A 21954-nucleotide genomic window follows, 5' to 3' on the forward strand; every position below is an offset into this window, starting at 1 on the left:
ATCTGATGGCTGATACAATAGCCTGTAACATGACAATCCAAATCCAAATATGGTAATATGTAGCCACTTTATGTGTGTTACCCAGGAAGGACATTTGGAAATCCAAATATGTAGACAAAAGTATTTCTTGCATAAATATGTACATAAGCTCAGTGTTGTGACTATATTTGTGGGTATCATTGCAAATATCAACACAATTATGCCCCAGTACATAATTAATGCTTTTCTTAAGATTTCTGACATTTTTAGCATATTTTTGTACTTAGATTTTAAGCCCGGACGTTATCCAGGAAGGACAGTTCTGTATTTTTGAGCTCAATTGCTCCTTAAATTAGATTTTTTTTAATAGTGAAAACTCATATGAGTAGATAAAGTGGAGAGAGTTGAGTACTGTAATGTGGTATTTTTAAATCTTTATGTATTTTTAACATTATAATTATGCTTTGGACGACAGAAATTACATGCCATGTCTTTGACCCATACACTGTGTCGTGAAGGAACATTTGATTTAGGGGAAAAAAACACATTTGTCATTATTTTTGACATGAAAAACTTTCACATTTTTTTAATGATTAAACGATAATTGATCGTTAACATTTCCAAAGATCGATCACAGAAAATACTTGAAATTGACATCCCTAATTTAAAGAGATTTACCTTATTTATTTTAATATTTAATACTTTCATTTGGGATTTGTTCACATTCCATTTCTCTATTACTGTTCTGAAATTTTCAACAAGGTATTTTTGTATGGTTATTTTAGTTTTTTTGCAAGGTGCTGAAAAAAAGTGTGCAGTGGTTTTATTTGAGTTACAACACACCTTAAAAATGAAAAAGATTACTTTGTTTACAAATATGTATAAGAGAACAAATATATATTACAACTGTCCATATCTGAGAATTGAAATAAAATAATAGTTATTTATATTTTGAGTTCAATCCAGTTTTCTTGAAAATCGTTAGAGAATCGTGAGTGAATCGTATCGTGAACCAGAAATCAGGATTTGAATGGGATCTTGGGTTGAGAGTATCCTTACATCCCTAGTTAATAAGAAAGGTATTGGCCTCATTTATGATGGGGACGGACCTTCCTACTCTCTCTGTGGTGTTGTACTCTGGTTAGAACCCCTTCTCTCTCTCTCTCCTTCACAGCATGCTGGCAGACAAACTGAACATGTCTCCTGAGGAAGCTGAAAGATGGATCGTCAACCTTATCCGCAATGCTCGGCTGGATGCAAAGATCGACTCCAAACTGGTAAGATGTTTTCTCTCTCTTCCACAGTGTGTCAGCTCTGGTGGTGATCGTCATGATTTGCTCCTCCTGTGTCGTAAGATCTTTGAAGAGGGATTATTTATGCCCTTATTTTGTAATTGAAGACTGCACTGTGAAGATATGCCACTATTATATTTCACCCTTGTTCGGACCCCTTCCTGGGGCTCCATGTTGAACCTGCATGTTTTGGCCTACGCATCACAACAGTTCTCTGTAATCAGCAAATCACAGCCCAGTCCTCCTGAATGACATAGAATTATCTAGATGTTCCTACAGTAGATGTGAACCGGACCTGAGCCGCCGCTGGTTGGTGTTTGCATGATGGCGTGTCTGTAAGAGCAAATTTGATTGGCTTATTGTTGTTATTGAGAATGTTTTGTCCGTTCTGTGTATATTTCCAGGGCCACGTGGTGATGGGGAACAACGCCGTGTCACCTTACCAGCAGGTGATCGAGAAGACCAAGAGCCTCTCGTTCCGTAGCCAACTGTTGACCATGAACATTGAGAAGAAGCAGGCCAACAGCAACAAGGCCGAGGTGAGAACCGCACGTAATGTACATACAGAGCGAACTCGCACCAGCATTCGTGGAAGGAAATCTTCCCTCCCTGGATTGCTAGAAGGTCAACACGAACATGCAGGGCAGTTCAAAGCATCTCAAATGATCAGCTCAGAACAACAAGGCAGAAGAATGTTGATGAACAACCATCAACAAAAGCTCTCTTTACACGAAATAAGCCAGTAAGAGCAAGTTTAACAGAGCTAACGCTTTCATCCCTCCATTGCTCTTCAAAGGCCTAATGACAAGGTAGATCCCAAACAACCATAAAACGATGCCTGAGCTCTGTGACTCAGCTCTGCAGCGTAAATAAGGTGGACCCTCACACTGGCTTTGGGTGAACATTACTCAAAGCCTGGAGTTCCCTGCACTTAGGACCTGTTGCAGATGTCTGGCTGAGGGTCCAGTCATCTCATTTAAGTGTGTTTTTGATGTTGACCTTGTGCATTTTAGTGGTATGTAGACCCTCCAAGCACTGCGACTACACAGAATGTCATAATCACGCACATCTTCTGATCTGGAGCTGTGAGCCGTAGCCTCAAACACTCCCTTGAAGACACACACACACACACGCACGTGTGTCAGAGGAGATTGATGAGTCGGCTCCTCCGTTGGACACCTGACAGCGCCGAGGCCACAGAGCTGCTACAGACATGTTGAATGTTCACTTTTTAACTGTGCGGCTCTTGAGTGGCTGTCTTTTGATGTGCTCAATTACCCTCCTCCTTATTGTTTGAATATCTGCAGCAGGAGTGCAGCCATAACCCTGTCCTGTAAAAGCACAAAGCCCCCCTCATTAAGGAGTTTTTGTAATTAGACCAAAGAGGCTGCAAACAACTCACAGAGCAACATTACATCCTGCTGTCCTCAAGGCTACAAATCACTAACATATAGAGAACACTTAGCGCCTACCATCTGCACGGACTGCTTAGGGTCCCTGTCAACCCTCACAGCCACCCAGAGCTCAACACACAGAACACACAGATTAAACTGCTTGCACATGTATGTTGCTTTTCGACATTTCCCACAATCAACAACAAAATGTACTTTTGATCACTCTGAGTTTTCTCACAAATGGTCTTAACCCTTTGTTTCCATCTCGCTTCTCTTCCAGACACCAAACTGGGCCGGTCAGGAAGGATTTTAGCGACTGAATGAAGATGGATCCGTCTTACTCATTGTATGACATCTTTTTTTTCCACACTTGTCTTGTAAGGAGCACACTGCTGCTTTGCACTTGGTTCAAGTCATCACCAATTCAATAAAAAGTGACCAACAAAACCATTTTCACCCATGATTGCCTCATTTCTGGACATTACAAACGGTGGTTGAGGTTTGAGTGGTCGGACTTTTTTCTATCAGTAATACTTGATGAAGTTTTAATGTGCACATTGAGTCACCGAGTGGGACAGTTAAGACTGCTGCGTGTGATGCGGCTCATGTGTGCGCTGTAATGATGAATGGCTGTTTAGTCTGTTGGTTTTATGGTGTTTTAGTGGTTCGCTTCACCGTGGCAGACGTCTCGCTGAGTGGGCCGTCAGCTGGAGGGGGCACACAGAGGTGATGTACGGTTACCAGTGGTCACACTCTCTGCCAGTCATCCTGCCCCATCCCAGGACACGAGGGAGCCATAAAGAACCATTAGCCAGACGGACACAATCTTTTTAATGTCCCACCCCCTCCCCCGCTTTCCTCTGCTTTCGACCTTCTCATAACTCAGTCGCCTGCCGCTCCGTCCCACCTGCTCTATCTCAGGCTTCCATTCCTTTACAAGTCTTTCAAATCTCATTTAAACATCATTTTACCACCAGGGTTTATTATAAAAAACATCTTTATAAGGAAAGAGTGCAAAGAGTGTGTCCTCACCCCAACCGTCTCCTCCATGGAAAAATGACAGGGCAATAAGAAGAGCAAAATCGGTCTGCCCTCTGTGTTTTGGTCTGAAGAGTTCCCAGCCCATTACTGAACCAACCAACTACAGAATAATTCATTACACAGTGACCGTGGAAATGTGCCGAGCTTAGACCATAAACATCTTTAAAGAGGGAAAGAAGCTGCACTGCACTGCTCTACGTCAGTCAATACTGTTTCCCATGCAGGTGTAATTTATGCACCTACTCAGGATCCACAGATGGAGAGCATGAAGTTCCCATCTTTCACCACGGCTCTGTTTTTCTTTCCGTTTGTTTTGTTTTTGCCTACCATAAGTCAGTCCCGGCTGCCAACCGCAGCGCTTGAAGCTGGTCACTGCAACGTGTCTGAATGGTTGACCTCACCGGCTGTTTTTCAGGAAGAAAAGCTGGTTTATTTGTTTTAAAAAAGTGATGAAGTCTGACTCTAAAATGTTGGTCTCAAATTGTTTACTATTCTACTGTAATTAAAGTTCAGAAAGAAGAACACCCCTGATCAGATTTGGAAGAACTGCTTGTGTCCATGTGGCTGACAGGAGGAGCTGACTGGGAAGAGGCTTTCAAAGACCTGTAGAGATAAGCAAACACTTATTGTCTGTTATTCCATCTTACTTTATGAAACATCTCCACTTTGGAAACTTCAAATCTATGAAAACCGACTTGTGGTGAACATTCATTTATAATGATTAATATCAGAATCAGAAATACTTTATCCCAGGGGGAAATTCAGTCATTACAGTTGCTCCTATACACCTTGGACTCCCAAACTTTTCAGCCATGACTCCCAAAAGATTGGTGCCAAAGACTTGCGACCTCCACTGTCCCTCAAAGTGATTAAATGTTTCTTTAAAATGAGTTTACCTTCATGCACATGTGGCTGTTTCCTGCGCTGCTACTGATCCTTTTGTTAATCAACAGTTAGCTAACCCTAACCCTGACTGTAGGAGTCATCTGGCAACAAAGAAAGGCAGACAACTACTGAAATGTATTTATTTGCAGGGTTTTATTTCGAATGTAACTACTATTTTTGTCAACATTTTTACAACAAAAGGGTAAAATAAGCAAGTTTAGATTATTTAAAAAGACAAAAATAAATAGGAAGACATATCTCGACGCCTCCAGGGGGTCCCAACCCACACTTTAGGAACCCCTGCTATACACAATAAGTAAGAATATCAAATAATATTGATAGAAGAAAGTTAATTAATGTGATATAAATACAAATACATTGAAAATAATGATAATAAACGTATGTACAGAAGACAAAATAAGCTATGTAGAAAATGAATACATGGTTGAAGTCCCTGGAGATCAGGAGGAGGGCACTCTGGTGGTCTGACTGGAGTCTGGCTATGGCAGCGTTGAGATAATAATAATATTAATAACAGTAGTAATGACGTAGTTAATAAAGCTGCACTTTCTAGACTCTTTGATCATATCACATGATCATCAGCATATTGAGATATCGAGTTATCTGTAGATGTTTTCATTTATTGGAACCCCTGTTTTAATTGGAGCAGCTACAGAGCGGACCTCGAGGTATTCTTCTCCTCTATGTGCTGACAATAAAAGTGTATTTGTACATGTGGACTGTAATTCCTCAGCTTTGTTTCCAAATGTCATTGAAGAGTATTTCTGGACATTGATATTTGCCTCTTTCCAGCTCCAAACAGGGGACGTTTCTAAGTTTAACTTGAACTTTCTCTGCTGGCCTCACTCTCTGACATTTAGACGATCCTGACTTAGATGTCCACTGTGGCCTGGAACTTTTTTTCTGACTTTCTACCTAAGCAAAGCATGACATCAGCCCACGCTGAAGGGTGTCCAGTCTGAATCTGTGATGCACAGAGTGTATAGCAGCTTCTCTCATTGCTGTTATGGCACTGAGGGCTCCCAGCCAGACCGTCCAAATGCTGACGTCACCTCACTTATGTGCACTGCAAAGAGAAGGAGGGAGGGGAGGAAAGGAAAGGAGAGGAGAGGAGGGATGGAGAATATAAAGTGATTGGTTTACCGGCTCCCTTCTCCATGACACATCATGAAAATAAAAGTGCCGGAGGCCTAAATTATCACATTCACCTTAACCGTGCACTCTCTTCTGTTGTTTTAGAGAGGGATCCAAACCAGCAGCACAGCCTGTGGCTAACAGCCCTCCTGACCACAATGTCTGTCACTGCTCTCTGGATAAATAAATAAACAAAGGCAGGACAAAGGTCACTATAGGTTTTGGCAAGGAAACAACCATGATTCCTTCTTTTTTTTTTTTTTTTTTTTTGAGGTTTTCCCCCCACAGTTTTTTTTTTCAATCACTTCCAGTGATGAAATGGAAACTTGCTCTTTGAGTGCGGGAATGTTTTACAGCCTGAGGGTAGAAATCTCTTTTTATTTCACTGGTTTCTCGGGGGTTCAAAGTGTAAAACCAGCGTGTGAATGAAATTATGTGATGTAAAGATGGGACGTCTGAATGATGCCAGCCAGACTACAGAAAAAAAAGGTTAATATTTTATATTAAATCATTATTTTTCACTGACAAACATTTCTTCTTTCCACTGGTCACTAGTATATGTTTCAGGTGGTCTATTTATCATGACTGCCTATAAGTTAAACTGCTGCAGAATAACAGATTTGAATATTAAAAAAAAAGCACTCATGAAAATAATTTCCTCAAATAAATAAAAGATTAAGTGCCACACCTAGTGGCAGAAGGGGGTAGAGCATTCACAACTTGTGCTCCAATCAGGATGTGGAACAGTTACAGAGTGAGATAAAACAGCCCTTTGTGTTTTTTCCTGTCAGTCTTCAGTGTTTTTTTTTAACATCCTCACATTATAACATTTCTACCTCCTTCCATCTGTCCCTCTTTCATTCACTCTTCTATCACTGCCGTCACATTTCATCTCAGGTCCGTAATTGACGTGCAGCCAGCGTTTGAATGTCAGAGAGGCGTGGATGTGTGCCAGCACCTCATGAGGTGAGTTGGTTCAGACTGAAGGAGAATCTCTGTCTCCACTAAACATCTCACCGTGTTTCCGTTGATGAGGTCGCACGGGTCAGTGTGAAAGGCCCGAGTCTGGAAACCCTGATCTTATTGAATGATTTATTCATGTCCCACAATTACAGCCTCACCAGCGAGTATCAATCATTTCAGAAGAGGGGGGAGGGTGCGCAATATCAGAGGCGTGACGAGATGGTTGACTTGCTGGCCCACCTCATTACGCACATTACGCAGATAATTGCCTTTCTTGGCGAACCTCTAATTATTAAATAGTGCTATATCGTGGATTCAAGAAACCCTCACTGAGATAGTAAGATTGGCTGTGTTGCAATTACCCAGTTCATTTTAATTTCCAGTTCAGAGGGGTTACTGAACTTTAATATGGAAGTGATATAAAGACATGTATTGTGAGAATATTCGTGCAATAGCATGCTGGGAATATCCCTAAAACACTCCTCGGTTTATTAAGGATCATTCTGAAAGTTGAAAGTGCAAAGTCAGTGTTGCACACAAGCTGCAGCCTCATATCCCCAACAAAAACAATAAGTTATTTCCTGTCTCGAGCTTTTCACGATCACTAGGACCCAGAGGCAGCCTAGTATCGGCCAGTGTGGGTGAACGCGCGGGGGGTTGCGGGGAGGCGGGGGGAAGACTACGCTAAATGTCATCCTCAACATCTTAAATAAGAGGAAAACACAAAACTAGAAACCTCTACACGTGACAGCGGCTCTGTGCTATATGAGGAAAAGGGCAGCAAGCATCAGGACCAGTCGAGAGTCAGCCAACCTCAGCAGCGCGCAAAACGCACACTCACTCACTCACCGGCTCTTGTTTTCCGCTTTCTATCAAGCAACACATGTGAGTGTTTGCAGCGCTATAGGACACGGACTGCACGAGCTGGAGTGAGGAAACGCAGGTAAACGGAATCTAAGCTGCCACTAAAGAAGAGGAAGGGAACCCCTCCACCCTCCCCTTCACCGCGACCACCTTTTTCCTACTCCTCAAATCTCTGTTCTCTTCTGGAGACACAAGTTCCCTCACACAAAGAGGGATGCTGCATGTTCCCGAGCCGCACTTGCACTCCGTGGGAAACTAAAAAAGTGGACTGGAGCGGATTTACACCTCATCTGATGCAAGGTATACACCGACACGTTATTTCACGGAGCGTTTTGGCGACTATTACGCACGGTTGCGCTTGTTTTTGGAAGGGTGGGCATTACGCATTGCCCTTAAATTCTTTGCTCTATTCCCCTTTTCTCACCTCCAAGCATCATTGTTGAGTAAGGTGTTGATTTCAGTACAGATTTCATGGTAACCTCATTTGTCATTCTTCCCGCAGCGCAACAAAACGGACACTTTTAGTGACTGGAGGATCCGCGCGCTTCATAAAATGATCCCAATCGGCGACGTGATAACATGTCGCATCTCAACTGATGTTTGACACACCTGAGGAGCGACTAAAGAAACTGGAGGAGGACATAACATACTCATATATTCACCCCGAGCCCTGCTGGCACCTTTTTACTGGAGTCCGAACAACAGATCGCCGTCCAGATGCAGTTTCGACTCTTCTCCTTCGCCCTGATCATATTGAACTGTATGGAGTACAGCAACTGTCAGGCGCCTTCGCACCGCTGGAGGAGAAACAAAAGAGGTAACACACGATTTTATCCTACAGGTCTTCTTGTAGCATCACAGGGGGGGCTTAAACAGATGACCAGGGTTTGTGTGGGTCATGGGAGGCAGCGGCAGCAGCCCTGGATAGGGTTTCTGGCAAGTTCTGTCAAAGTCCGTCTTTTTAATCCTCTCCACTAGTGTACTCTCTGTAGGTTCCCATAAATCACAGTGCGCACAGAGCAAGACTGTAAAACTGAAATATCCTCAAGTATTGGTGACTATCTTTGGTAGGTTTTTAAACACTTGTGAGAGTTTCTGGTGAAACAAAGACTGGGATTCAGGACCATTCTAGAAATTCACGCTGCAAAAAAAAAAATCCAAACCACAATTCAGTCTTTCAACATCTGATGCAACTTAAGAAGCTCTTAAAAGAACATTTTTCAGCATTATGTAACGATTTCAGAGCCGGTAGCTAATGCGTAAAATGTGCGCAAAATTGGCCACGCGTGTGGCTTTCCAAAATTAACATTAAAACATGTTGCGTCAGTGGATTGGCTAATAGTGTTTAAACCACGCTGTCAGACGGGCTATTAACGCTACTTCCCGATGCTGTGGCCCCAACAAAGGGCTCCCTATATTATTTACATGTGAAGCTGCTAAAAAGCTGCTGGCGCGGATCCGTCTATAGAGAGCTGGCGGCTTAGAGGAGGGAAGGGGGTCGTAGTGTGGGAGTTATTTAATGAATAGATACGGAATCCCCTTCCTCTGACTTATGAATTGCACATCTCCACTCCAGCCCCCTAAGCTGCTTTTAATTGATCTCATAACCACTTTGAACAGTTGGTAGGAAACCCGCATGACAATCACTCAGCGGAGGCGCAGGGGCTGAGGAAGGGATCAGCCCCTTTGTAAATACTACTCCATACTCTGAATGAATGAAGAGACAGTTGGATTAGGCGAGTAGCCCCCGTAGAGCCCTTCACAGACCTGTGACATAACACACTATCGCGATCCTCAGGGTCACCATGAGAGGAGAGGAGAGTCGGTCGCACGCGCGGACCTTGTAGTGGACTTGTAGTCGGCTCTAGAACGTGCGCACAGTGTGGCTGCACATGGAGGAAAAGTCATTGTAAGGCAGGACTAGGGAGACGGGCTCTTGTAAATTGTAAGGCAATCGCAAATTTAATCATATGCGCTGCGTGCCAGGGGGAACCTCCACACTCTGCAAGCCCTCCACTGCCCATCTGCAAATAATCAGGCAATCACTGCGGGGTACTGGCACACACACGTTTTTCAGCTCCTCCGTGTGTTTCTTTCTCTGAGGACTGTGTGATCTTAGATAGTAGGGGATGGAATGTAGTTTTCTTGGTATGATCAATCTTTTTTTTTTTCATCTTCTTGTTGGAACTGTTTGAATCTGGAGGGTATTTTGGATGGTCCAGCAGTAAACCCAGTGTTAGCATTTGTACCAAGGTGCTTCTTTCTGTGCTGTTTGTTGAGAGAGAGAAAGAGAGAGAGAGAGGGGTGGGAGGGTGGGGGTCAGTGCGGATGAGATCAAGAGGTTAACTTACACATTTGACCTTAAGAACAGCTTGAGGCTGAGTACTATAAGCTACACATTGTTACAGCCAGAACGGATGTTACACTTGTCAAACTAATCCCATGCAAATACGTACAGGTTTCTCCTTTACAGTGAGTGAAAGTGTGTGTGCGAGTGTGTGTGCGAGCGCACTTTTAGGGGGGTAACATCCCTTTGGGCCAAAAGTGCCATTCTTGCAAGCAGTGGCAGTCAGCCAAGTTTTCGGTATTTGCTTCCTTCCTTTATTTATCACGGTTATATTGAAAGAAGCATGTGTAAGAGATCATCGTCCAATAGGCCCAGAAATGCTTGAATATTTTCTTAGCCCTCAAGGTTCCTTTGACAGCTTTATACACAGTCCGTCTGGCATGCACAGGGAGCAATCCAAACCGTTCAGGAGTGTTGAGACCCAGACATGTTCGAACCTCAATTTGGCCATTCTGCGCTCCACAGGCACAACTTTTTTATATGTAACAAAACACATAATTCAACAGATGCCTTTTTCATTTTTACATGCATGCAGAAAAAGTTCTGCCGTGAAAACAGTGTGCGTGTGCAGCCACATAACCCAGTGAGGTGTAAGAGGTTGCGATGCCGTTATAATTAGGGGATGTCAAGGAGAAAAACAGCCATTGCTTATGACTCCAGTCTCCTGAAATGTACCACTGGAGGCAAGATTGGGATCTTTGTGTGGTTTCTGGGCTGATCTTGTCTTGCTCCCTCACTGCATGGCATGACCCAACCTCCCATTTGGCTGTGGTAACTGTACATATACATTATTTTCATGTAAAACAGATGACAAAACATATTAAATTTACACCTCCTTACCCCTTATCCTGCCCACTGGAAGCAGGGAAATGATGCCAATGAGCCTTTCTATGATATCATAGCTAGACACAAGGGTATTACTTTTCATTTTTATTCTCTGGCTAATGATGCCACCTGCTGACAACATAAAATCCGGCTGGACTACCAATGCAGCCTGGAGGAACAGAGACACACAGTGGGCCCCTAAGAAGTTTAAACAGGTAATGAATGGGTAATAGCGGGAGAAAGTGGTGAAAAGTTGCCATGTGATACTGTTAACCCTCCTATATGTACCTAGAAATCCCACATTTGAATTCCCAGCAGGCTGTGGCATGTTTCAGATCTTATTCAACTGTGAAACCTGTTACTTTAACAATGCTCCCAGATGTTTGAAGGACAAAATAGATTAGATGAAACCAGTGCAGTGGAGCAAGGTGGAGGGAGATGCATGACTTTTTGTGCAGCTGATGCCAGTTTGCAACCAGGACGTGTGTGTGGACAGTTTTTGATTCCAAAATATACACAAAAAGTCAAGAATTGATGCTTCTTTAAGCACAGAAACATGACCCAGAGGTATTTGACTCCTGTGAGTAGACTTTGTGGTTTTAGTTCAGCTGAAAAGAACATTATTTGGCAAATATTTGTGAGTCAAATGCAATTTTTTGGCGGTATACATTTAGGAGTTATAGCCTCTTGGGAGCAGATGAGCATTCAAACAGTTGCCTCTCTTTTTAAGCCCTAGGAAATCAAGCCTCAGTGTGCTGAAAGCTCACACAAAATCCCAGGTTTGTGGGTGTAAGTGTTAATGTTGGAACCGGGTTCTTCAGTGCAATATAATACGTTGATTAAGTGCCTAGTGAGGAGAGGGAGCGCTCCAAGAGGCTGCTTCTAAACCAGCCGTGCCACTCTTGCCTTTGGAAAAAGTGAAAAAGCTCTGCAGATGGCACGTCTGTTAACAAGGCCTTCTCACATGATGCCGCTCTAATCCAGGTGATGTGAGCCCTGCATCCTGACTGATTTTATTCCATGAAACAGAAGGAGTTTCTTCTATAAACATGAAACACCACTTTGGTCAGCTATAGGAAATGTTGAAAAGCAATGTGACATTTGACAGCTTGGAAAAAACAGCAGCAGCAGTAGCCTCTCCTTGGTCGTTCTCAGAGTTAGTGCTGGTTTAGGAGAGGTGGGGGCTTTTTAGGGGATGAGGAAGGCGCATTTAAGCAGATCAGCTGGAAACGGCTGAATGTGAACAGCATCACCTGAGAGGGATTACAGCGATCCGAGTCTTGACCTGAGCCGGAGCTCCGGCGTCAAGGAACAGAGCTCTGTCTTTTCTCTCCCAGGCCTCATCAGCCAAGCCTCCATAAGTGTAAATCTGTTTGTGTGTGTGTGAGAGAGAGAGGGAGAGAGAAAAAGAGATAGAGAGAGAGTGGACTTACAGAAACACAACAGGTGCATCTTTCTGATGCTCCAATGAAGACATCCAGTCCAGAGTGACACATATTCCCCTCAAGCCTCACCCGCCCCCAACTTCTCCACCAATCACGTCCACGGTCTGTCTCGGGGATTATCATGGCCATTAAGGACAATGATTCACTTATGCGCTGTATTGATAAATCACATTAGTCTGACCCAGCCTCCGAACTCTGTCGAAAGACTAGCTCCTTGTTTGACCTACTAACCCATGCATGTCGATCCTGGCCTGTAGCGCAGCTCCAGCTCCGAGTCGCAGCAGTATCAGATGAAGCTGGTGAAAGGCTCCTCAGTGCGCTCATGCCATGCTACACTGCCGAAAAAGCCCAGCAGAGGAAAAAACATGCAGTGGCATGAACTTTCTCTGGAGTGAGGCACAGAGAAAGATTCTTTGGGGGACCACGTGACGAAGTAGGGATGATCTGTTTCACTGTTTCTGGGTTTTCCCCTTGTGAAAAAAAATCACCTGTCTCTCCTGCATCAGAAACAAATTCATGAATCCTTTTCAGATGAATCTGCTGGATGAGCACATTTGTGAGAAGCTTTATGAGGCAGTGAGATGAGGTATCCATATTCATTCATGTACTCTGGTTGTTCCTTCATGTTCACTTCACATGGATGAGGCATCATGTTGTGTTATGCTTTGATACGTCACAACAAACATCCCTGTGAGCTTATTTTGGCCCTCCTCTCTTCTTATACACACAGATCCTCTCTTCCACCCTCAATCATTGTCATCAGAGGTTCACGTTTTGCTAGTAAAGCTAAATGCCAAACAGATGGTTTTATTTTAGGCAACATTTTATCACACTGTAAAACTTCATTTTTTTCGGAAATGTGAAATAAAACTTACTTATTGTACGAAATCTTCTAATACGCTCCATATTTCCTCACGGTGATTGGAAACTCCTGAGCATGACATAAAAACTGTGTCCCTCAAGAGCGCGAGGGCGGATTTGTACCCTTCACCTATGCCCGTTCCCTCAATTGCACACTCCCCCGAAGCAATTACACCTTAATATGTTTCCTTATAAAGCTACCAAATGTGACCAGCCAATTTGGTCTGATTCTCTCAAGTTTATTGGGCTGTAAAAAAAATCTAATGTGGGAATCATTTGTAAGTGCCACACATAAAACAACAACACAAAAGGAGTCTTTTTTGAAAAAATGACTCATACGAGGGCTTCACAGGTAGGAGAGCTGCCCAGAGCCGGAGATGGAGCCCCTCAGGCTTACACTGAAATGCACTTCCAGACTACTTACCTCTCACATTACTAATACACACCTCAATGAAGAGCTGTTTAGAGGTAATGACGTAGATACAACAGGCATTCATTGTGTTTTTCCCCACCGAATTAAGTCATTGGGATTGTTAAAGATTGACAATTTCCCCTTTGCTGTTACAACATAAAGAAAGTTGGTCACACAGGAAAACAAACTTACTAGCATCTTAAACACAAACCCACTTCCAAAAAAGTATTGACACCATGAGACATATTGATGAAATCAGATTTTGATAGTCTGCAAATCATTTGAAGGCTGTATGTATTTAATAAAGAACTAGAGCAACCCAAAAACAGAAACAGAAAAATATGTGCTCATTTTAAATTTAATTCCAGCAACAGATTTTAAAAAATTGGAAAAAGGACATCCAAATACTGAAAACTTATGTGTTGCTAATAACAATCATCCAGAGGAACATCTGCTAACTCATTTGGTCAATTTGCAACAGGTTAGCAACATGACTGAGTATAAAAGGGGCACTACAGACAGGCTGAGTGTCTCAGATTGGAAGAGGTTCACCACTCTGTGAGAGACTGCATGAGCGAATTGTTCAACAATTTCAGAATATTAACCCTCAGCATAACATTGCAAAGAATTTAGGAATTTCATCCTCTAGAGCAGGGGTTCCCAAACTTTTCAGCCCTCAACCCCCAAAATATAGGTGCCAAAGACTTGCGACCCCCACTGTCCCTCAAAGTGATTTAATGTGTCTTCATTTAGCTGGTCTGCAGAAAATGACCCTACCTATATGAGCATGTGTCTGTGTTTCCTGTGCCGTTATGATTTAATCTACTGCTACTGATGCTTTTGATAATTAACTGTTCACTAACACTAAACTTAGGAGTCATCTGACAAAAAGAAAGGCAGAAAACTCATTACATTTTCTATTTTCAAGGTTTTATTTCAAAGTTAGCTACTATTTTTGTTGATATTTTTTACTATAATGGGTCAAGTGTACTATTTTTAGAGCACTTTTAAAAAAAAAACATTCTGGAAGACATCTCACGACCCCCATTTGTATCTCGTGACCCCCCAAGGGTCCCCGACCCACACTTTGGGGACCTCTGATCTACAGCACAAAATATCATTAGAAGATTGAGAGAATCTGGAGAAATCTCTAAACAAAAGAGACACGGCTGAAAACTAATGCTTTGAACCCTCAGGCGACATTGCATACAAAATAGGCATGACTCTGTAGTGGAGATCACCGCATGGGCTCAAAATCACTTCCAAAAACAGTTTGTTGCTGCATTCACAAAGTTCAAATTCTACCATGATCCAAAAATGACAGCGACTTCTCTGAGCTCATTTAATATGGATAGGAGCAAAGTCGAAAACCGTCGTGTGGTCTGGCAAACAGAAATTTGACATTCTTTTTGGAAATCATGGACACCGCATCCAAAGAGGGGAGGGGCCACCTGGCTTGTTATCAGTGCTTATGCATCAGTGGGGATGCATACGTACCCATATCATAGGGAGGTTGCACATCTGATAATGCACCATTAATGCTTAACAACAGGTTTTGGAGAAACACCTTTTTCAGGGAAGACCTTGCATATTTCAGCAAAACAGTGCCAAACCACATTCTGCAAGATTGGCAACAGCGTAATACCATAGTAAGAAAAAAAAACAAAGAGTCCAGGTGCTAAACTGGCCTGTTGCAAGCCCCTTTCCCACCTTTTTTTAAATGTGTTGCTGGCATCCTTTTTTTTGTTTTACAGATTTAATAACATGTTTATTTGTTATCCTTGATGTTTATGTGATGGATTTTGATTCTCCCAAGAAAGTAAGGCTGGCTATTTCTTCCTGTTTCCAGTCTTTATGCTAGGAGTCAGTAGATTTTTGTATCCAACTATGAAAACGACAGTAATTAAATCTTTGAAACAAGTTTTATCATGCATTTTTATTACAAGTCTAAATTTGATTCCCCACCTGTCCTAAATGATTGATGCAGATCTAGGGATCCGAGAGCACTTGGAAGGGTGCTTGGTTTTTAATGTTTCAACAAAAGACCACACTGTGTATGCATGTTCACTATGTTAGTGTATTCTTCCATGTGCGTGCCGTCGAGTACCCACTTTGCATCGATCTGCAAAGCCTGGAAATCTGAAACTCCCAGAGGCCCCTTGAGAAAATACACTAACCTGTGCAGATACAAACACACATCTCGTTTGACGCTGAAGTTTACTTGCATCATTGCCTGTTCCAATGGCTGCCCCCCTTTACAACAGCTAGGCATGGAGATCTGATCGCTACCCCTGCACCCACCCCTTAACACCCGACAGATGGACAAGACTCCTTTTTTCCCCCTCTCTTTGCTTTTATGGGACCTCTAATTATGCTTACACGCCACATCAAAATAGGCCCAGCATGCAATGCCTTTGGAATGGAGAGGAAGTGAGCTGGTCAGATGCAATAAAGGGTCTCTCTGCAGAGCTCGCCTGTAATTTGGCCGCCCAAGTATTGAAGTGGGAGAGGTACAGGTAAAGGTGCAGCTGCCTTACTGTCGCCTACTGACTGTCTGATGCACTGAGCCTCTGCTATCACTGGATCCTGTTTGATATGCATCAGTATTGAAAAAAGTCTTTCCCACTATTCTCCTCCAATATGATAATAAAGTGAAGGTGCAATTAGTTACAGGATATACTAGCTTCAGTATTGATGCAAATGATGTGAATGTCACATTGAGATAATGTTAACTCAGCACCTTTAGACTAAATGAAGACTTGGAATTAGACTTGAACCAGTTGGGATGAGAGCTTTGAATCCCACAGTAGGTCAGCCTTACACTGGATTCTTGCTTTCTTGGGCATGAAGCTTTGTTGAGGCTGGCTCTCGCTCATATCTCATAATTCTCTGGACTTCTGGTGTGAAAGGAGGAAGGCCTCATGGCTGCCTGCGGAGTGCAGAAGCACCCGGTGTGTTTTTAATCAAGAACAAGGCTGGGAGTCATTACTGGGCCTCAATGTTGGGCTCATTGTCTCTCTGACTCCCTCTGTGGAGAGAGAAGAGGACGGAGAGTGAGGGGAGGGGAAGAGAGGGCAACATAGCGTGCATGTCAGCTGTAAAAAGGTCTTAAAGGGTCATACCCTGAAGATTTATGTGGTCAGAATAGAAGAGGAGAAGAGAAGGAAGATTCTAGGCAGTGAGGATGCACAGAGCAATGGAGGTGCGATAAAATGAGGCATGCATCTGTCTGTTATCAGAGCAAAGCAATAAAACTGTGCATCAATCATGTGATGAAAGCTACAGTGCCTAGTATTTAGTCTCAATGCAGCAGAGCTGTTGAAGCTAACGTCTTGAGCTGTGTGTTTAGATCTCCTGTGTGTTCAGACAATTCTTGCAAACTGGCTAGCATGCTAGTTGTGAAACAATACTTAGATGCATCATTTTTTATTCTCTCTTAGAGTGACAAACAAACAAGTGTCAACTGAACATGTACTATATCACGCACACAAAGCTGTCACTGACTTTTCTCCCTACTGTCTTCCCCATTCTGACTGCTGTGACTCCCTAAATGGCTTCTCCTACAGCTAGCAAACACTGTGATTAGCGCTCTGTGCCTTTAGTCTAGTCTTCAAGGTAATGGAACTTTATGTTACAGATATTGAAAACTACATACACTGAAATGATGGCCACATGGGGGCAGTAGACTAGCTTAAACCATAGACTGTATAATTAATGGACGTAGTATCCCTGACGTCACCCATCTGTTTCTGAAGCGCTGTTTTGAGGCCAATCGTCGACGGCAGCCATGTTGCTGCTGTCGAGCGATTGTGACTTAAAGAGGCGGGCTTTGAGCCTCCTAGCCAACGGCTACAGTGTTCCCACCTGTCAATCAAGTCAGATGTGCCTCTCATTTGAAGACTTGTAATCTCAATATCTAAAAAATTCACCCTGTACAGTGTGTGCCGATCAAGAAATGATCTATCCAGACTACACTCGTTTTTTGAACCAGACTGTAAACATGTTTATTTCTGCTGTAAAGATCGTCTTCTTTGAATAGGTGTGTATGTGGTTTCTGGTACTTCCAGAGCCAGCCTCAAGTGGATCCTCGATGAACTGCAGTTTTTAACACTTCCGCATTGGACTCATATTTTTAGACCGGAGGTTGCCACTTGGCTTAAACACAACAATGACATAATATCAACATATAAACTTGGACATCTGATCCCCTTTCGTAGGCTAACTTCAATAAACCAGTGTTTACAAAGTTTAGTCATTGTTACGTTGGCAAGAGTCACATGTTTACGACAGTGGGTGATGGTGTTCATGGAATCTGTAGTCTTCATTCTGGAAAAACACGACCAAATTCATCCAAAGGGTTCAGGGGAATCAATACAACATGATAGGTCCTTACAGTCCCTTCAAGTATGGAAATAAACAGCTACTGTTAGCCATTAGCTGAAGTACAATCTCAGGCTCTTTGAAACATGAGGGTAAACTGGCTCATTTATTCCCTTTAGAATTAGCCATGGGTGTTGACTTTAGCTTTGACAACTTCCTGTTGGCCAACCCCAAACTTAAGGCCTCTGCGAACTTGGTGAAGCTGATGGCATCTTTTTATGTTATTAATACAATCTATGATTAAACATAATAATTGAACCTTTTCTTTAAATACTCATTGAGCAGCTTTAAAGGGACAGTGACACTAATGAGGTCTGAACACTGTTACAAAAAAAGAGCTGGGTTTTCATGCAGTCTGAGTCCAGCCAGATTGCATGGCGTCCTTACAGATGCCTCTCACAATCAGGCTTTCTTTTGAGCGTAAACAACGTCTTGTCAGTTACAGCTCGGAGTTGGCTTCCACGGCCGTTGCAGTTGGGTTGCACAAGTCAAATACAGATGGGTGGGAAATACAAGCTCAATGAGTAGAGACACCACTGCAGATCCCTCCGTACAGGGCAGTGGGTTCATTGGAAGGCTTGGAGAGTACGAAACTACAGTCAGTCAAAATCTATACACTTCATTACAAATAACCAGGAAACATCAAGCTCCTTTGATTTGTCTCTGTCTGCTTATTCTCAGTGGACTTTCGAAAAGAACTGTAGGCCAAGGTGTGATTTGTTTCCATGACAGACTGTCACTCCCTCCACATCACACTCTATTGATTGGGCAATTGCTTCTATTCACCTGCTAATGAAAGCACCTGAATTGTTGTAGCTCAGTGGTTGTAGCTTAGGGATTTGGGATTTGGTGTAGAAAATGGGAGTGTGTACTGGTGACTCCTCGAAAGTAAGCCCTTTTACTTCTACAGCGCTCCAAACTATGGATGTTGGTGATTATTTTTGTGCAGTGAGTAATGACAGAGTGTAAACATTGAATTTGTTATGGACCAATTTGCAGTTTGTACGCAATGATTTAGTTAGTATGCATGCAAGCGAAGTTTGGCGAAAGAAGTATGGCACAGCACAATAATTGGTCAAGCTACTCGAGGGGATTAAGCACCAAAGGTTTTGATTGCTACCTAAACAAAGTGACTCTGACAAATGGGAACCGGCTTCCAGGTCAGTGTGGTATCAGTGAGTGGATACCAAGGGACGAATATTATGTTGCCAGACGTTCTTGGAGATAATACCAGAGAGATGTTAAGCACACAAGTCATTCAGTGCTTTTGACTTTCTGTAGTCATGTGCAGCACGTCAAATATCAAGACAAATCAAATCAGAAATCCTGCTGAGCCCAAGACAAGCACACAAGACCACTAGCCAGAACAGTCCCAACAACAAACTGTACCTACATGTTAGGGTAAAAGTCATGTTTTGTTTCTGGCTTGCATAGTTATTTGTTTCATGACATAGATGTAATGTTAGCATGCATTGTCCTTCTCATTGTCTTTACCTAACTACACACTAACTTCATGCTATCTGCAGTTAATATTCAAAACCTGATGACTCTCAAAATGTTAAAGGTGACATATCACGCTTTTTTCATCAAAATATATTGGTCTAAGAGGTCCCAAAAACATGTCTTTAAATTTTATGTTCAAAAAAACAATTTGAAATCAGATTTTGGCATGCCTGAAATGCCCTCTTCTTCAAGCCCTGCTCAGAACAGTCTGTTTTCTCTCTGACCACGCCCCCTCAGGAAGTGGCTATCCCCTCGGCTCTCCAGCACGTTGATCTAATGTTTACATGTTGGCTGAATATACACGGCTGCTCACAGACCCACGTTACTTCAACCCTCTGAATCTGATCCAGAATCTGATCCTGATGGAGAGGCGCCTGCAGCAGGACCTTTCTGAACCATTGGTCACAGATTTAGTGTTTCTTATTGTTTTATTTGTCAGTATGTCGACGTGTGTCTTTGTACACAGCTACAGCTACTAACATGTAGCTACGGGCTATGCTAACTAGCACTAGCACTTTTCCATGATAAATAAAAATCATCCACTAGATCTTCAAATCTGCAGACGTGGGGAGTAAAACCGACCTTTGTGTTTATTAAGACAGCCTACAACTAGCATGCCTCCCTCCTAAGCTCCTTGTTAGCACACATGTATGCAGGTAATGAAAAACGGAGGAGGGGTTGAGTTGTATTTTATACAGTCTATGGGCTGAACAAGCTCTGAGCTCTGACTTCAGTTACAGACCGGATATTGTTGTTACGTAACAAAAACACTGAAAACTGAAACGGCTGGTTTCACACACATTTACAGAAAGGTGGAGAAATCAGAACAGGGGCAGAATGGATTTTTTTCATTCTCGGGGGGTTTGTAGACATGCCAGGGACACATATTTCAGGTAGAGAACCATTAAAAAGTCAATTTTGCATGATATGTCACCTTTAAATAGCTTGCAGCCACCGACACCGCCGGTGTTTCGGTTTAAAGGGCGACCCTGTTAACTGGGGACTTTCAGCAGAGTGCGTCTCTCGCAAATGCCTTTAGTTGCTCATTGAAGACATATCTGAAGAGTATATTTTGACTCTAAACTAAAAAAAACTAAACTAGGATGCACTCATGAGGACTCTATCTGTATTTAACACCAACCATGACAATCACAGACACATTCATCTGAATGTTGTCAGTCAACAGGGACACATTTTGAATCAAAACACCGGTTGTTCTGAAGCAGTCCTGATCCCATCAGAACTTCAAAGAACATAAATTCAGCGTTGTGATATGTATATATTTATAGTTGATTTGTTAGGGACAGATACAGTATACATTGACAAACTGAAACAGCCATCCCATGCAAGTGTCATAGTGTTTGTAGCTAATGCTAATTTGCAACACCTGTCCCTAGAAGGACTTTTGAGAAAATAAAATATTAATTCAAATATTAAAAGATACAGTGAAACACATTTGGGAAGGACAAAACTTACAAGACATGAGTGGAGTTTTGTTGCTGAATTAACCAGGATTTGGTGGCTGTCTTAAAAATGGTGAAGTTTGCAATGAATATTGTTTCCAACGACTGACCATGCAACCTATAGACATTCTGAAGCTAGCTTGCTAACTCATGTGGATGAATTGAGCGAAAGGCAGCTTCTGTTGCCACACAGTTTGGATGACACTGACTGTGATCAAGTCCACAGGTCTTCCATGTCTTGTTGAAATGTTTCTCCACTACGAGGCCCGACACCCAGCCCTGTTCACTGTATACAGTGCATGTCTGAACCAGTGGTTGTGTGGTTGTGGTCTTTGTTGTCGTTTGTCTTGTTGTTGTCTGTGTTGTCTAAACCGGTGTACGTTTCTGCGCTTTGCTCTGGATGCACGCCATGAAGGTTCAGGACACATAGCCACACAAACACACACACTCAGAAACACACACACACACACACAAAGAAAGAAAGTGTAACAGGAGAGAGAGTTTGGAAGTCTAATTTGGGGGGAAATTTGTGAGCAGTGTTATAATTTTAACGCGGCACATATTTATCTAGCTCATTGTCAAAGAGAACATCAATTGTGGTGCTTTGGTTTTGACTATCTTTCTCCATCAGGGTTTCTCACTAATTTTGTTTCAGGATTTAGACAATGGAACGAGGCTGTGGTAGAGACAGATGCAAGAAAAGTACAAAGATTTAAAAGAAAAAGAAATCCATTAACATTTCTCAGATTCCTTCCCGCTTTTCTCCCCTCTAGTTATGCACTTGTGTTACATCTTGGCTGACTTCTCCTTAACTGGATATTATTTTATTTGGACTGGAGCCAGGTCTCAGGAGCAGCGGCCTTAGCTGTGTAAACAGCTGTCACCAGCAGGAGTCATAACTAATAGGTGCCCATAGACAGGGGTCACATGTAGTTTACGTGTTTACTGGCTAATGACTTTAGAGATGGTACTGCCTCGGTGCAGTAATGGGCAGCAGTGAAGTGTAATGGACTGTGTGGGGCTGGTTATCATCACCAAGCATGAGGGCACACTCTCATATGCATATGAAACAGCGTATATACAGTAACTTTAAAGCTCCTGTGAGGACAATTTAGCAGGTTGTGAAATGGACTGGAATTAATACT

General features: G+C 42.7%; 2 protein-coding genes across 3 annotated transcripts in view; both read left to right on the forward strand.

The window, feature by feature from the left end:
- Nucleotides 1-3115, forward strand: part of eif3ea (eukaryotic translation initiation factor 3, subunit E, a) — a 41928-nt gene extending 38813 nt beyond the window's left edge. Inside the window, exons 11-13 of the mRNA XM_034697837.1 lie at nucleotides 1154-1256; nucleotides 1676-1810; nucleotides 2946-3115. Of these exons, the coding sequence (XP_034553728.1) occupies nucleotides 1154-1256; nucleotides 1676-1810; nucleotides 2946-2978 (271 nt within the window). The 3' untranslated portion in view covers nucleotides 2979-3115. The remainder of the gene's footprint in view (nucleotides 1-1153; nucleotides 1257-1675; nucleotides 1811-2945) is intronic.
- Nucleotides 3116-6537: 3422 nt separating this feature from the next.
- The window catches only part of rspo2 (R-spondin 2), a 74095-nt gene continuing 58678 nt past the window's right edge, over nucleotides 6538-21954 (forward strand). Inside the window, exons 1-2 of one of the 2 annotated variants that reach the window (XM_034698144.1) lie at nucleotides 6538-7873; nucleotides 8076-8390. In XM_034698144.1, coding sequence (XP_034554035.1) covers nucleotides 8291-8390 — 100 coding nt within the window. In that variant the 5' untranslated portion in view covers nucleotides 6538-7873; nucleotides 8076-8290. The remainder of the gene's footprint in view (nucleotides 7874-8075; nucleotides 8391-21954) is intronic. The other variant, XM_034698145.1, reaches the window with a different exon arrangement.

Source organism: Notolabrus celidotus, chromosome 12, assembly GCF_009762535.1.
Source record: "Notolabrus celidotus isolate fNotCel1 chromosome 12, fNotCel1.pri, whole genome shotgun sequence".
Classification (NCBI taxonomy): Eukaryota; Metazoa; Chordata; class Actinopteri; order Labriformes; family Labridae; genus Notolabrus; species Notolabrus celidotus.